General features: G+C 50.7%; 1 protein-coding gene and 1 long non-coding RNA gene across 2 annotated transcripts; one reads left to right on the top strand and one right to left on the bottom strand.

The window, feature by feature from the left end:
- Positions 1-1,008: 1,008 nt before the first annotated feature.
- Positions 1,009-16,274, bottom strand: GLYCTK (glycerate kinase). The gene is made up of 5 exons (XM_036390789.1): positions 16,183-16,274; positions 7,461-7,856; positions 6,941-7,092; positions 4,919-5,094; positions 1,009-4,304 (listed from the first exon to the last, which is right to left on the bottom strand). Exons 2-5 carry the CDS (start codon positions 7,745-7,747, stop codon positions 3,399-3,401), a joined length of 1,521 nt encoding a protein of 506 aa, XP_036246682.1. The 5' UTR covers positions 7,748-7,856; positions 16,183-16,274; the 3' UTR covers positions 1,009-3,398.
- On the top strand, positions 4,135-5,921 carry LOC118691562 (uncharacterized). Its single transcript, XR_004981030.1, has 2 exons — positions 4,135-4,194; positions 4,486-5,921. It is a non-coding gene; the product is annotated as an uncharacterized LOC118691562 (long non-coding RNA).
- Positions 16,275-16,293: the final 19 nt, after the last annotated feature.

Here is a 16,293-nt window from a genome sequence, read left to right as displayed (position 1 = left end):
GCCGACTTGGGAGAGCAAATCAACCCTGAACATACCCAGACTTTGCCCACCTGCTCTCCACACAGCATCTGAGCACGTTTTTCCCACCCACTGTCCCCTGCCCATGTGTAGGGATATGGCCAGGGAGCTGCTGGCCATCTTCACCCACCTGACTCCTTCCTGAAGGCTGGCTGGTGTAGAAAGTTTTGCTTTTCTGATAAAAAGGGAAGGGACTGTGAGTGTCAAGCCCCAGTGTCTCTTACTGCCCTCACTCTCTCTGTGACTTTTCTCCTTAGGCACAAGCACCAGAGCCAGGGTGGCATGGAGCTGGTCCCAGCACAGCCCACACACTGGGGTTGCTCGGTGGGACTGCAGCCACACTCTGGTGTCTTCATTTGCACAGCTTTACTCTCATGAGGCCAATATCCCATCCAGGACAGCAAGGATAAGCTGCAAAGCCTGCTCAGCTGTGGTGACTCACTTGAGTTCCCAATGGGAAAGTCATTGCTCCTGCCAAGCCCTGCCAGCCCAGAGGCAAATCATTACCAGGCAGGTAAGCGATGCTCTCTGCTCTTGTGTTTTAAGATTTGTGTTATCTCACAAATCCTGTTAAACCTGGCCAGTGGGGCCCAAAGGTATGTTGGCTCATGCATGGGGCCTTTTGACCTTTTGTGAAGGGACTGCAGGTCAGAGGGAGCTGGCCTTGGGCTGGAGTGATAGCAGACAATTCCCTGCTGAGCACTGTCCAGAGGAATAAGATGCTGCTTTGTCTGCGAGGGCTGAGCACACTCCAATGCTCCTTTTGTCCCTAGGCAGAAGTTACACAGGGTCCCCCAAAGCAGCCCCTTGGAAATGGAGCTTTGAGTTATCCAGGTAGGAGCATCAGAAAAGTATTTCTGTAGCCTGGGTGTTCTTGCTGAACCTCCCCCTGGCCTGTTATCTCCTCATTAGGAAAGAAAGGACAAGAACAAAAATCCATATATGGCAGCCAAGCAAAGGTAGATGGGAAATGCACTTCAAACAGCTCCATCCTTTCAACAAAGCTTTTATTAGACTTCTCTCCTCCCCAACACACTCTTTAATCGTTATGAAAAGCCACCATTCAGGAAGCAAGGACACTGCTCGGGCTACCTGGAGTAGGCATTTCCCAGGAGAAGCCAGCCAGCAGGAGCCCAAGGTCCTCTGGAATTGACTGGGAGGCAGCACAAGCAGCAGTTCCAAGTCCAGGGTGGTGCTCAGCAGTGTGGCAGAGCCTTGGGTAGGGGGTTGTGGTGGCCCTGTGGCAGTGTGCCCAGCCTGGCACACTTGACTGCTGCTGAAGTGACCCTTCTGCCAGGCACCCCAGCCTGAAAGGGAGTCACTCTGCATTCTGCTAGAGCAGAATGGCCCAGGGAGGGCTCAGCAGTGTGGAGCTAGCCTCACCCAGCTGTCCTGGCTGCAGCCCACACCTGTGGCTGTGTGGCTGCCCGTGTTAGTGCCCCGTGGAGCTGCCCTGCTGGGCACGGCGCAGGCGACCTGCCAGCGACCTCTGGAGAAAAACACAGGGCACAAAGCAGCTTCTCCTGCACAACCACCCCCTGACATTACAGGGCACAGGGAGCTCTGTAACGCTTGGCAGATTTTCCCCAGCAGAACTGGGAGCTGTTTGCCACTGTGAGCAAGTTCAGGCATGTTACAAAAGACCTTCAGACTCTGAGGACAAATGAGATGCGTGGATGAGTTTAAACCACCGGGCAAGGCTGGGATTTTCAAATTCCCAGGGTTGTGCCTTATTCTGAGCCTGGGCTGTAGCCCAGAGAGTCCAGCTGCCAGCCTAGCATCGACAGCAGGCCCCATGATGGTCCTGCTGATATCCCTACTTGTTAGATACTGGCTTCGAAACCAAAATAAGAGGTTTTGCATCCTCCTCAAAACCCCACCCTCTGATCCACCTTGAAGTGGGGTGCAGAACAACTGACTGTTCAGTGAGACACCACAGGGTGTTGGCACAAGGGTGTATTTATGTCATGAGATGAGATCAGCCACAAGGAGTAGGTCGGTCTGTCTGGAAAGAGTCTGAGTCAAGCGTGTCCTATTACATTAGAGCTGGATTTTCAAAGGACCTCAGCTCCCACTTAGGCTCTGTAACAAACAGACAGATATTCAAAAGGAGTTGGACGTGCTGGGTCATACTGGCTGCTGAGCTAAAGCCCTTTGAATATCCAGCCAAACCGTCAGTGTGCCTGTTGCTGCAGGCAAAGCCCTCCTGAAATCCAGCCCCACTGTGAGCTCCATGTCCTGGGAAACCGAGCTCATCTCTGCTCTCCCACATACCACACTGCAGTAGGTGACAAAAACGTGATAACCACAGCGTCCTCGTGCATGTGGGGGGAGCAGCTCCCTGTCAGAGCACAGCTCTGGCAGATCTGCCCTTTGATCAGCTCAGCAGTATGGGTCAGGAGAGCTGAGCATGAAGGTTTCCTTGTCTTTTGTTCTGTGGAATTAGCAGAGTTAATCAGAATGACAGCAACTTCTGCCTCAGTGCAGAGGAAAGGTCAGTGGCTCAGGCTGGATGCACAACAGTTTTCTACAGTTGGAAAACAACACCATGAAAGCTCATAGCACACATGCTGCTGGCACACAGGCTTTCCCAACAGGGACCAGCAGGGAAGATGTTACTGTGGAGGGAAGGAGGCTGGAGGAGGACTCCACACAGCTGGCTTGTCACTGCACTTCATTCATCTCCATCCTTACACTGTTCAGTGAAGGTATGTCATCCTCTTTGTCACTGTGCACTGCTTGTGTCACCCAGCCAGTGTCAAGAACTTCTCTTTGCCAACGTGCTTCTTAGCCACACTCCTGGGTGTGCATCCTGCTGGGCCTGGGGTCTCTGTCATCTGAGTACCCTGCTGTGGGAAGAGCTGCAGGGCACTGTGCTGGCATGTGGAGCAGGTGCTGGGTGTCCCCTTCCCACCACATCCCCCCAGCAGCTCCATGCTTCAGGTGAGCAGGCCTTGCTGTTACTGCTTTACATCCTTCAGTCACTGTAATTTACTCCAAAACCCCACTGCTGAGCTGCTCTTATCTGGGGGCACTGGAAGTGCAACAGTGCAGCAAGGGCTCTCCCTGGTAGCCCTGCCACGGCCTCAACTTCCCTACTTCTCTTAAATTAACTATAGCTGGAGCAGTCACAAACTTAAATCCAATTTCCTTGTCTGTAATGCGACCTCTTACCTTCCTCTGATCCCACCAATTACAAGTGCTTGTTTTTGCTGTGGATGTCCACTCATGTGTCTAATTAGTGGATTCTTTCTGTCAAAGACACTAGCAGCCTCAACAGTGAGCTCTAATTTAAGTAGTTTGCATTTGTCCACAGCATTGGTGCTTTCATTTAGTCCTGCTCCTAATTAAGTGCATCTGGGTGTCTGCAGAGGGAGCTCTCATGATCTCTCCGTGGCTCTAATTAAAATGGCCTGGATGTCCATGACATTGGTGCCTGTCAAGCCTGTCACCAGGAGGTGATGCCCACCTTGGAACTGGCTGAAGAATGTGTAGGAGTCATTGTTCCTGAGAAAGGCCTCCACATCCAGGCCCTCCTGAAGTGCCTCAGCCACCAGCCTGGGGCTGCAGAAGGCTCCTGCTGCCTCTGTTGGCCCATCCTGCCCATCTGTTCCCCCACTGAGGAAGAGGATCTCACACCTCCCTTGGGGGCTGCTGGCTCCTGTGGCCTGGGCCTTGTGCAGCCCCAGCCCCACACGCAGGGCCAGCTCCTGGTTTCTCCCTCCCTTGCCTGTTCCTTGGAGCTGGACCGTGGTTTCTCCACCAGCCAGGATGCAGACTGGGCTGTCAGGCCCTAATCCTCGCAGGGCCCTTAGAAACTCCTCCAGGTGCAAGCCTGGGATCTGCAGCTCTGCTGCCAGCTGCAGGAGATTGCCCCTCAGCTCGTCCCCCAGGGGCCCTTCTGCGAGGCTGCTGAGGCCCAGGCAGAGCAGCTGGATCAGCTGGCAGTACAGAGTGGCAACATGGCCCACTTCCCCCTGCACTGCTGCACTCAGCACCAGGGCTGCATAGCCCAGGCCCTCAGCCTGGCGCCTGGCCTCCTCCAAAGCCAGCCTGTTGGACCCAAGGATGATGTTGGAAACATGGGAGTAGTTTTCTGGAGCAGTGGGCTTGGTGGGAGAGCTGGAGAGGACCATTTCCACTGACTTGGGCAGGCTGTGCAGCAGGTTGTATTTGGTGAGTATCTGAAGGCAGTCTTGGACACTGTGGGAGCTGGGAGCAGTGGGCCCACTCGCTATGATGTCCAGGGGGTCACCTATCACATCAGACAGGATGAGACTCACCACCTATGGAAAGAAATGCCCACAAATTACTGCAGGAGGCAAAGACAGGTGACCACAAGAGCCCTGGCACAAGCACTGCTCTGAGTGCCATCCCCACATAAAAGCAGATGGAAACAGGGTAGGTCTTTGCCCATTTTTAATTTATGGACCTATGAGTGTCACCTTGCCTTTCTCAAACCCACAGATTTACAGTCCCCTTTGAAGCTGGACTATCATGTTGGAAGATGTCACCTGTGAGACTGCACTTGTCAGGCCCAATCTAGTGTGGGTTCAGCAATGGGACACGCTGAGAACAGCTCCCAGGGGAGCCAAGGGTCAGAGCCAGCCTTGAAAGCACTGTGCTGAAGCACCTACACTTGGAAATGCCTGCTGGGTGTGGCCTGGGATCTGCAGAGTGGCATGATGGGATGGCTGATATTTCCCAAGTCTGAATTCCCATTCTCCCAGCTCTGTCTCCCAGAGAGTTTCGGTCCAAAGTGAAATCTCAGCTAGAGAACCCCAAAACAGTGTGCAAAGCTGTTCACTCAGTATGGACAAAAACCTGGCAAGTTGATTAAACCTATGTTTTGAGGGTAGATGGGTGATCTCTGGGCAAACAGGGGCTTTCCCTTGGTTACCCGTGCAGGATGTGCCAGCTGGGCCAGCCCTCCACCCTTCAGCACGGACAGAGTCTTCCGGACAATGTTCAGCTCCTGTATGGCAGCTCCTCGGGAAGCCAACAGCTTTGTGAGCTTCTCCTTCTCCTCGAGGAGGATGGGAGGGATGGGAGCAGGCAGCAGGGCTGAGCCACCCCCTAGGATGCAGAAGAGATGGCAAGGACATCAGGATAGCAGGGGAAGGAGGACAAAGGATGTAAGATGCAAGGCTTTAGCCTTTTCTCTTCCCTCACAGGTGTCTAGAGGGAAGGCAGAGGTGACTGGGGACCTAAGCTAACATCTCTGGAGAATTCAGTCATCTTCAACAATGGGTTTGAATCACTGCTGTGCTGCACCCTCTGCAGTCAGCTACACTTCACCCAGGCAGTGTGAGCCTGGCTGGATGGGGGCACCAGAAGCCTGCAGTGTGGTGGGCATGACAGAAGAGGGACAGCACCTACCCTCACCTCTGCACTGGGCTGCAGCTGGCTCCTCACACTGATATTCAGGGCTTACCTGGCTGGGTGGGCAGGGAGCACGGCCTCCACGGCTCACACAGCAGCCAGTGCTGTGCACATGGGGACACTGCCTTCTTGGTGGCTCCATTTATTCAGGACAGTGTGTAAAAACACTGGCTAGGGGTGCAGCAAAATTGGAAACTGCTGAACTGCACTCATCTAGGCCTGGGAGGAAAGAAAAGGGGGGACAGTAATGCAAAGGACAAAGCACACTCTGAGTCCAGGGTGATAGCTTCACTGCTGGGAATTCTGTCTGATACAAGCAGGCATTGGAAATGTGGAAAAGCAGGCAAGGTTCTAATGGAAAAGTGGAATGGATTGAAAATACAGAGGAGAAAAGAGCAAGGTCTGTGCACAGAGTGAACGTGCACAGAAGTACAGCTGAATGCTACTGTCAAAATGCAAAGCCTGCTCAGAGGTTTGAGACAAATCAGCATCAATAAAACATGATGAGCAAGAAAAACAAATGCAAATGCCTGTGTTTCAGTCAATAGCCAGGGATCTAGCTGAGAGGCAGGAGCAGTTGGGGACCGGCTGCTGTGTGGGAGTGCACATGCACAGGGAGTCACAGCCACGGGGAGATCCTGTACAGGCTTCCTGAAGGGCTGAGGAGTCTCTTGGAGATCCCTGGAGCCAAAAGACAGGAGGAAGCCCAGGGGAATCCCCAGAAAGCACAGCTAGCTTCCAGTCACTTGGGTGTTTGCCTAATGGCACTGCTCTCTCTGTACTGGATCAGGCCTCAGCATCCACAGAGGAATAAACACTGAGCAGAGGAGAACAAGGCTTTTCTGCAGAGCTGCTCCAAGCCCCTGCATGCTTCTGTCCTGTGACACCCACTGAGCTCAGGATGAGGTGATGTCACTGCATCCTTCTGATGCATCTTCTTACACAGCCCTGGATCTGGGGACAGCCTGGGGGCCACCAGCCAGGCCCTGGGGGTGTGCAGGGCTGCCCCTGCAAGGCATGCAGCTTACTGTGTGGTACCTGGAGGCCTCATTTCCACCAGCTGGGAAGGAGCCAAGCCCTGGGAAAGGTCAGTCCCAGATCTCAGCTTTCAGACTCACGCTCCTGCACAAAGGCTGAGCATGCAAATCTACCAAGTGCTTGCCTCTACAAGTCTGCATCCCCAAATATAAGGAGAGGGCAGGAAGAAAGTGTCTCCTTGCCAAGAGGTGGGAACAGCTGCCAGGCTGTGCCCAGAGGTGCCACTTCACTGTGGTGGCACAACTGCAGGACCTAGCCTGTGCAACTCAGCCTCTTTCCAGTGCTGGGAGGCAGCATGTCCACTGCAGCAGCAGGAAGCCCTGTGCTCTCCCTTGCTGCATGCCTGGAGAAAGGATGGCAGAAGGGAGAGGAAAAAGTCAGAGGTGCAAGTGTCTGTGCTGAAGGGGCTGGCACAGCACAGCACTCCCTTGCTGCAGGGTCAGGGGTGGGCAGGCAGCTGGGGGCCCTCAGCAGATCCCATTCCTTGGGATCCCCACACTACCTGAGATGAGCACAAGGAGCAGGTCATCTGCAGTCAGACCCTCAGCCAGCTCCTGGATGGCAACTGCTCCCTTCAGAGCCTCTGCATCTGGGAGGTTGTTCTTGGCACCTTCGATGACCTGGATTCTGCTGTGTGGCTTCAGCAGCATCTCCCTGGTGAGGTAAGAGAGGCAATTACACCACGGATCTGTGCACCCACACAGGCAGCCAGGCTGTCACCTGCAGGTGCCTGGTGTACCAGTGGCATACAGTGAGTGACCAGGACAGGCACATGGCCTTTGCTGAGTGTCTCTTCCCCACAGCCAGAGAGGCAGCACACCCAGCACAAGAGGTGGGCTTGCATCACTGGTGTCACTGGGATGTGATTGAAGATGAGAACAGTGGGGTGGATGGGATAGGCAGCAAAGCAAGGGCAGCTCAGAAGGACTTAAGGTGTTCACAGCAACATCCCACAGAGGGAAAATCTGGCAGCTTATACCCCTCCTTCCTGCTCCCCAAAATTGTCCAGAAACAGTCCTTACTGCATTCCTGCTCGCTGCAGGCTCTCCTGGATCCCCAGCGGCACATTGATAATCCCCCGAGTGAGGTGGTCTCCCAGGATCTCTTCTGCTGCTGCAGCCATCCCCAGCACAGCTTTTCCAAAACCCACCAGGTACAGGTCCCTCCTCAGTGGAAAGGCCTGGCCCTTCACCAGCAGCTGAGGGCACCCATCTCCCTGGAGCTTCAGAGCCCTCCTCAGCATGGGAGCTGGGCGGACGGTGCCCAGAGCGCCACGGAACACGGACAGCGCGTGCTCGCGGAGGGACATGGTGCACAGGCTGCCGGGGCCGAGCCACTCTGCCTTGTGGGGTGGGCTTCTGCACTCCCTGCCAGCCCTGGCAAGGCATCAAGGGCTGAAACAGCCAGCAGCCTCCAACCTGCAAGGAAAGTGAACACTTTTGCTAGTAGAAGAGACAGGGCTGTCACAGAAAGAAGAGAGAGGTCAAAACATGAACTGTGGAACTCTAGCTCCTGTTTCCCCTAGATTAAGGTGCCATACAAGCAGCATTTTCTAACTTTTCCCCAGGCAGGAGGAAGGGAAGGACAGTGTCACATTCAAACTATCTGTCAGCTTGTGATTCCCCTGAAATCTCATCACCTCCTGCAGGGAAGGTGAGCTCTGCCAGCCAGCTTCTCCATCACTGCAGATTTGCCACTGGCAAGCCATCATTTCTTTTTGCTTAGCGTTTGACACCTTTCCAAACTGTGGAAGCTGCTCTCTGTCCTGGAGAGAGCAGGGCATCTGGGTGGAACAGCTTTTCACTACATTAACTCCCTTCTCATGCTAGCCAAATGTTGATGTCATCCTCTGGCTGTGCATTGCCCCATGTGTCCCTGCAGCATCAGACACGGACTGAGGAGATACAAGCCTTGCTGGCTGCCTCATCCCTTGCTACTGGTGGCCACAGAGAGACCAGTAATTAGGTTTCCTCACCAAACAGCAAATTAACACAAGGCTTAATTTGCCTTTCTCTTTTACTCCTCGTTATCCATTAAAATCACATTTAGAGCCCAAATAAGACTTCATATCCAGGCAAAGTGTCTGTGAAAGCTGTGTCTGTGAAAGCCCATTTGAGCTGCTCTCCACTGAGCATTAGCATTATCTGCAACAGATCTGTGCATGGACCAAAAGATCTCAGCTGCTCAAGGGCAGATACTTGTCTTGACAGAGGAAAGGTGGCCCCTGCCAGCACACACACATCTATTCCCTCCCAGCATTTCTCCTTCCTTCTGTTAACTGGCAGCAAGTTCACTGCTGGTTTCTGAGGATCAAAGATCCTTGTGATCTGCATCTCTCCTGCTCATGGCATTTAAGGCAGGGTGCCAGGAGGCTGAAGCAGCCAGGGCAACACACTTGATCACAGACTCATTGAAATTCCCTGAGAGAGATTTAATCCTCTCTCAAGTAAGTGGATGTGTTTTGTGCAAGGGCTTCTTTTAGGAGAGCTCAGGAGTCCAGAGGTCTCTCTGTCCTGACACTCCCTAGCATTGCAAGGTGTTAATCATTAAGCTGGACAAGCTTTTCAACAGCTCCTCTGGGTCTAAATCTGCCTTATTTTGCTGCAGGGATCCAAAAGATCTACAGAGAAAACCTCTACACACCTTCTCAGGCATTGAAACTTGGGAACACTCTGAAATCTAGGGACAAGGGACTTGTAGGTAAGGCTCTACAGAGAATCAAAAGTTTGTCAGAGAAAGAACCCCAAGAATCACTGAAGTGGGAGAAGACCCTTAAGAACAAGGCTAGCAGTAAATTCATTGCTTAGGAGAACAGATTTTAAAGCCAAAAGCCAAGGCAGATTAACTACCTGTGTGTACTCCCTTTAGGTGCTGGTCAGAAGGACTGGCTTTTCAACCACTAGGAGACAGGAGAACAAAAGACAGGGTGCCCTGACCACTTTGTTACTAGACTCTTAAACTTCATGGCAGCTGATGCTGCCAGCAGTTGAAACCACTGACCCCACTTCAGTGAGGGCCAGAGTAACTGTGCTGACCGCAGTGAAGTCAGCCCTGCACCTCTCAGGAACTGAGATAAGCATCTCTGCTCCCAGCAGGGCTCTGATTCACCTGGCCCTGGGCACAGTGCAATCAGAGGAAGGTGCTACAAAGCAGAGGGCTTCACACCCCAGGTCACCTCGTCTGAGCTGCAATACAGGGTTTGCAGGAAAGGCTAGAGAAGAAAAGCTTAAAGGGAGCCAGGGGAGTTTAAGAAAATAAACGCCCCCCCCCCCCAAGTTTTTAACAGGCTTTGTCTCTGCCTTGATGTTTCTGTGCGCTGCTGACCCTGAAGCCCGGGGAAATTGAGCACAAGCAGACCTGCAGCCGTGGCTCTGTCACACGTGCCCTCCCAGCAGCTCCAGCTCCAGACACCACACAGCAGGCAGGAGTTCTTTAAAGGCAGTCCTCTCCTACTGGAGGTGGAAAAACTAAATGCCAGCTTAATTCATCTGGCACTTGTGTACATACTGCTAATGCTTACTCTGGAAAGCATTTCAGTACAATAGCAGGCATGTAATCTGTTTTCTGCACTCTGAACTCAGATTATATTTTAACCATCGAGGCCTGATCCAGAGTCTGTGGAAGCCAGGAAGTGCCTTTCTATTGCATCTCAGGATTTTGGGGTTCACTGCCTGACACTGATCTCAGAGCACAGGTGTAAAGGCAGAGTAAACACAGTGTAAAACCCCCTTGCAGTCAGAGGTTATCCAGTTTTATACCAGTGCAACAGAGAGCTGAATTTGGCACAGATCCATTTGCTTTGGATGTCTCAGTGTGTGACTCTGCTCCTTGTCAGCTCTGATTAGACACACAGGCTCACTGGAGACTCCCCTTGGAATGGGGGTGCTGCTAATGATACCACAAATCCCTTTTTATGTAATTTATTTATACAGTCTCAGGCACTGGGTACTAAATGTCACCAGGGAACAGCTATAAATCAGTGCTATGAAATCCACTGTAGATATTAACAAAAAATAAAACTCCTACTCATTTTACTAAGACTTTAAAAACAAGATCAAGAGAACTGAATATCACCCCAAAACACAGGCACTAGTGGAAAGAAAAATAACCCAAATGGCAGCTCTCATGCTCCCTCCCCAGATGGTGGGTTTAGAAGTGGTGTAATTGCCTGTTAACTGCTACATATTGCACGAGGGGAAATTACACCCTCACATCCCTGCCTTTTCCTCTTCCCACTGCTGGCTGTGAGGAATCTGGGCTGGGAGAAGGGGCTGATGATGTGACTCATATTACTTCATGCACTAATCTTAGTTTCCCAGTTTCTCAGGAAAATCACTTAAGGATGAATGAGCCCTCTTCTATATGGATATAAGGTGACAAGCTACAGGCATGAGTGAGGTTCAGGTTTCACACCTTCCCTTTGTCCCTGGTTGGGATAATTTGGAGTTGGGATATAGACAGTCTTTTGAAAAGTTTCCTGTAAGTTCGTACTAAGCTTAGGATGAAAATGATGCTAAGAATTGCCTGTTCCAAAGAGAGCTGGAGGATTGTAAGGGGTTTAGATTAATCCCCTTTAAATGAAAACTTCCTCAGCTTTCATTCATGAATAATCTACGCACTAATAATAATCTACACACACCATTATAAGCCCTTTCTTCAGAGGGCTCCTCCTAAGCCTGCAGAAATTTCCACTGTTAGCTCTCACAACAAAATGCAGCAAAACCCCAGCTTCTCATTTTCACCTTCTCTGGGAAAGAGGGAGGGGAAGGAGCTGGACTGTGATAAAATACAGGCAAAATGCTCGTTTGCGTTACCTTTCATTAACTTTTTAATTAAAGCAATTCTGCAGGCAAGGAGCCAAAGTCAGAGGGAGACAGAAAGAATCCAGCAGTAGGGGCAGAAATGTGGTAAAGCTGCCAAGTAAATTGGATGGTGGCAAGAGACCAAAAGCATGGACATAGCAGGGCAGAGTCTGAGCCATAAACTTGGAGTCACACTGGGGAAGAAAACTGTGAACAAATGAGCTGGCCATGCCCATGCAGTGAGAAAAATGAGCCAGCACCTCACTCCATGGCAGGTACTTGAAAGCTAGAAAAATACTCCTTTCTAGGGGCCAGTCTGCCATCACTGGGCAGAGCTGAGCTGTTCCAGGTGCTGTGGTTGGAGGTTTGTTCAAGGATTTGCATCTTGGGCTTGTGGTTTTTTTGAACTTGGGGCAATTGAGCTTATTGCAGGCCAACCCAACCACACAGACATCCTGAGCATTTCAGGTGCTGTGAGATCAGAGGATGCTGTGCCAGAATACATGATTTAACTGAGAACAGGGACCTAAGTTACTTTAGTTTCAATGCTGTCAGGATGCCTCTGGATTTCCTCCAGGACTGCTGGCTGGCACACCTTGCACAGGGTCAGCTTCAAAATCTCTGAGGGGCTAGGAAAATATTTGAGATAGCACTGGATCAAACCCCAGCTGTTGGAGGATAATTTTGAGCTCAAGCTCTAAAAGATAGATTACAGTAGTAAACTCCCAGACACAGCAAGTTTTAGCAGTGTCTCTTGTTCCTCGTTTTTCTTGCTGCGTGACTTTTTTCTGGCCTATCGGCATGTAAATTACTGACACACTCACCAGGGCTCCCTGCTTCCATTTCTCCTACATCACCAGGGGAATTTACCTATGAAGTACAACAAAGTGGAGATTTTACTGCCTTAAACTCCCCCGTTCCCACTTACTGACACATCTCCTCTATCATTTGATATATCAACTTTAATTCGCCTGGTGAGCCCTGCTCAAACCCAAGCTTGCTGCTCCACATGGTCCCAAAAGCATTACAAGAAAATTTTCCAGGAGATGCACTAAACCCAGGAGGGAAACAACGCACTGAAGGCTTGTTCCAAGTGACTATTCTGGGAGGATTAGATGGGGGATTTTTCAAGACTAATCTCTTTAAATGAAAATTTCAGAATTTGATTAATTTTTTAATCTGCACATGGATTTGCATAAAATTACTGCACTGCCTCATTCACATTTGGCAAAAGAGAAAATGTCTGCAGCAAGGATGGGCAGTTATGAAGGGTCCAGTGCACGAGTGGGTGTGCAGGGACAGGGTGAGGGGCCCTTTGCCCCCTCTCACTGCAGTGCTCCTGCATCCAAAAGTGGGAAAAAGTATCAGGGTGGTCAGCAGCAGTATGATGAGACCAGAGGGTTTGCCAGGCAGGCAAGGGAGAAAGTAGGATGGAGCCTGGATACCTTTGTTTTAAGAATATGCTGAGCTCTGGGAAACCCAGGAGTCCTAGTTTCCAGTACATGGCTTTCTATATGTTGCTCGGAAAAGAAATATGTTGCTCTCATGACTGATTTACTCACCAGGAAAGTGTCAACAGGGTCTCTTTGCCTTTGATGGGGAATGTGGCTTAAGGCCAAACACAGGGAAGATAAGTGTTCTATTCAGCATTTTATATATATAGATCAGTATCATTAGCAAAAAAAATTAACTGGTTTTGACATATGCATCTTACTAGTTTTTCTAGGTCACACTCCCTTCACTCCCTATATACCTTTTGGAAATGATTTTCCCATGCTCTGGGGATTGCAAGGAAGAAAAAATTTTCAGTAAAAATTCTTCTGTAGCTCAACACAGAACACTACTACCCTGAAGCCAAGCCCATGCCAAGTCTACTTCCTTTCATGCTGTAATTTCTCAAGCTCCCTATTCTGAGTCAACTTGCCATCAAAGATGAGAGTCATTTAAAATCCAGGGAAGGATCACAGTATTCTAGAGAAGATGAAAAGCTGCGAGCCTTGAGGACTGGAATAGTAGAAAGGGGTTGAAATTCAGTGCTGCGAAATACAAGGTCATGGTCTTTCGGATTAATAGCAGAAAATTATGAGCTCCTCAGCTGGAAATAACATAAGAGGAGAAAGAGCCAGGAATCTTAATCAGTCACAGGATGACAATTACAGCTGCCCTCTGGGCTGAGACAAGAGGCTGTGGGGAACGTGGAAAGCAGCAGATGTGAACTGCCTGGACTTTGCTGAGGTTTTTGACATCATTCCTGTGAGCACGCTGGAGGGTGGGCTGGGCAATCACAGCTGGAAAGCAGCCTGACCACTGGGCTCAGAGGGCAGAAAGCAGTGGCCCGGGGTCCAGCGGACAGCTGGTAATCAACAGGAGCTCTGCTGGTGTCTGTGCTACCCCTCGGCTTCATTAGTGACCTGGAGAGCAGCACAGAGCGCTCAGTTTGGGGAACTGCTGATGGAGGCACCTTCCAGAGGAACTGGGATAAACTCAAGGTCGGGGCCCACAGAAACCTCAGGGCACTCAGCAGGGAGAAGTGTGAATTTTTGCTGCTGAGCAAGCACAAGTCTCTGTATTGTGCAGGTTCCATGGCATCTAATACAGAAATGCATAGGTAGAATAACTGCATTTGATCGATATTACTCAAGCAGCAATTAAACGTTTTTTCCATTAACTAATTTTGCAGGGGCATTATCCATAATTCCTACTTAATATGACATTTTTCTAGGAGATCCAATTATCCTGCCAGCTAAATTCCAGCTTGGTATAAACTGACAAACTAAGTTCCAACGATTAGGAAGAAAGGCAGAAGAATAAAAAGGAAGTGACAAAATATCAAATCAACAACCCACGGTGTTATACAACTCTAAAACTTAGCTAAGTATTGTAGGTGTTTTGAAGTAAATTGTCTTATGATGTTATTGGTGAGTCACCTCCGGGCCTGCAGGAGATAATCCAGGCTCTGATCCTGCAATTTAGAGTCTGCAGGAGGCACGACATTCCCAGCTTTTCTAAAACCTCTTATCACACGAAAATAAATCAGTTGTGGGTTTTGAACTGGCCTAACAAAGGGGCAGCTGACCCCGAGACCCTCGGGAGGAATGAGGGCGTGTTCTGGTAACCCTGGACTCCCCTGTGAAAGTCTGGACTTTGTTTTAAAGTAAAAAAGGTAAATCATTCTGAGAGCCAAACCCACAGCAGTGTGAAAGGATGAGACCTCCAAACATGTAAGAGGGAGCTCCAGCAAGCAAACAGCAAGGGCAAGGACTCTGAGAAAAGAAACAATTAACTAAATCAGACAAAAATAAATGCACACAAAATAATTCAGCCCACTTGAAGGACGTGCAGAGCTTTAACAGTCCTTGGACTTGCTGAGGTTTGACCACAGGAGGGCAACAGGATCCAAAAGCAAAATCAAACTCTATTCTGGACACCTTGAAAGGAAATGCAATAACAGTCATGGATAATAATGTTCAGGAAGGCATCTACAATTTATTTTTTTCTTTTGATTGTGTTTCTGGGGGATCAAAGTGACAAGATCTGCTGGTTTCTAAATTTACAGTACTAAAAAGCTTTGTGGGGTGAGATTCTCACAGCTACTCTTATACTCCAAGAGCAGCTTTTTAAGGTAAGAAATACACAAAACATGCACACTGAGCCTGTCATCAGGATTTGTGATAGAAAAAAGCAGTTCCAAGGTGCGTGTACTGGAACAGCATCCTCAAAAGTGTTTCTCAAAGGCTTAAGTGTGTGCTGCCCACCTTTACCTGAAAGCCTACTTGGTGTAGGAGCATGGTGCTACAGCTATTGCTGTAATATTGCCAACAAGTTTTTAGAGGAATAAAGATTACTGGGAAATAAAAATGTGCAATAGCTGGACTGAAAGTGGGAGGGGAAGGGTGAGAAAGTGATCACAGTGTGTTTCAAAGGAGAGGGAGCTGACTGACGCTCCCTGGTCACCTGGGCTGCTCTGAGGCTGTTCCTGCCAAGATGCCGGCACAGCACAAAATCACCTGTGTTGGAAAAGAACCCTGAGACACCGAGTCCAACCTATGGCCCAGCACCACCATAGCCACAGCCAGCCCTTCCTGGAACACCTCCATGGACAGTGACCCCACATCTCCCTGAGTAGCCCATTCCAGCGTCTAAGCACCCTTCCTGTGAAGAAATTCTTCCTGATGTCCAACCTAAACCTCCCTTGGCACAGATTGAGTCTGTGTCCTCTTGTCCTGTCAGCAGCTAGCTGGCCAAGCCCCACCCGGCTACAAACTCCTTTGGGGCAGTTGTAGAGAGCATAAGGTCACTCCTGAGCCTCCTTTTCTCCAGGGTAAACACCCACAGCTCTCTCAGCCGCTCCTCACATGATGGTGATCCACACCCTTCCCCAGCTCTGCTGCCCTTCTTTGGACCTGCTCCAGTATTTCAATGTTCTTCCTGAACTGAGGGGCCCAGAACTGGATGCAGCACTCAAAGTGTGCCCTCACTAGTGCCTAGGATAAATATCCTGTGCATTTACTGCCCAGGGAGACAATCAGTGTCCTCCTCCTGCTGGCCACACTATGGCTGATACAGGCCAGGAGCCACTGACCCTCTGGGCCACCCGGGCACGCCTGGGCTCATGTTCAGCCAGTTGCCGACCAGTGCATTTCTCTCTAGTTTCCACTGGAAACTCCGAAAAACGCCTTAAATCGACATCACACGGGGATATCCCGCACGGGGCGCGGCTGTCCCTCACGGCCTGCAGCACCGCCAGCCCGCCCTGCCCCGCACCGGAAGTGACGCTCTCCCACCGGTGCGAAGCCATTGCCCGTTTTACGGGATGACGTCATGCCCTCAACCCGGCCCCCTACGCCTCAATGGGCACGGACGGGCGGGTGGGTAAAGAACGGATAACGAACCCCGGCCCCGCCACAGCCGCCCGGCCTTGCCCTGCGCCGCCCCTTCCCACCTCGAGCCCCGGGAGCGGCAGGGAACGGTGACAGATGCTGGCAATCACAGCGGGCCGGGAGCGCGCGGGCCTCTGCTCTTACTGCCACACTCAATATGGCCGCCGGCCACC

Source organism: Molothrus ater, chromosome 11, assembly GCF_012460135.2.
Source record: "Molothrus ater isolate BHLD 08-10-18 breed brown headed cowbird chromosome 11, BPBGC_Mater_1.1, whole genome shotgun sequence".
In the NCBI taxonomy this organism is placed as follows: domain Eukaryota; kingdom Metazoa; phylum Chordata; class Aves; order Passeriformes; family Icteridae; genus Molothrus; species Molothrus ater.
This window is presented reverse-complemented; position numbering and strand designations above follow the sequence as displayed.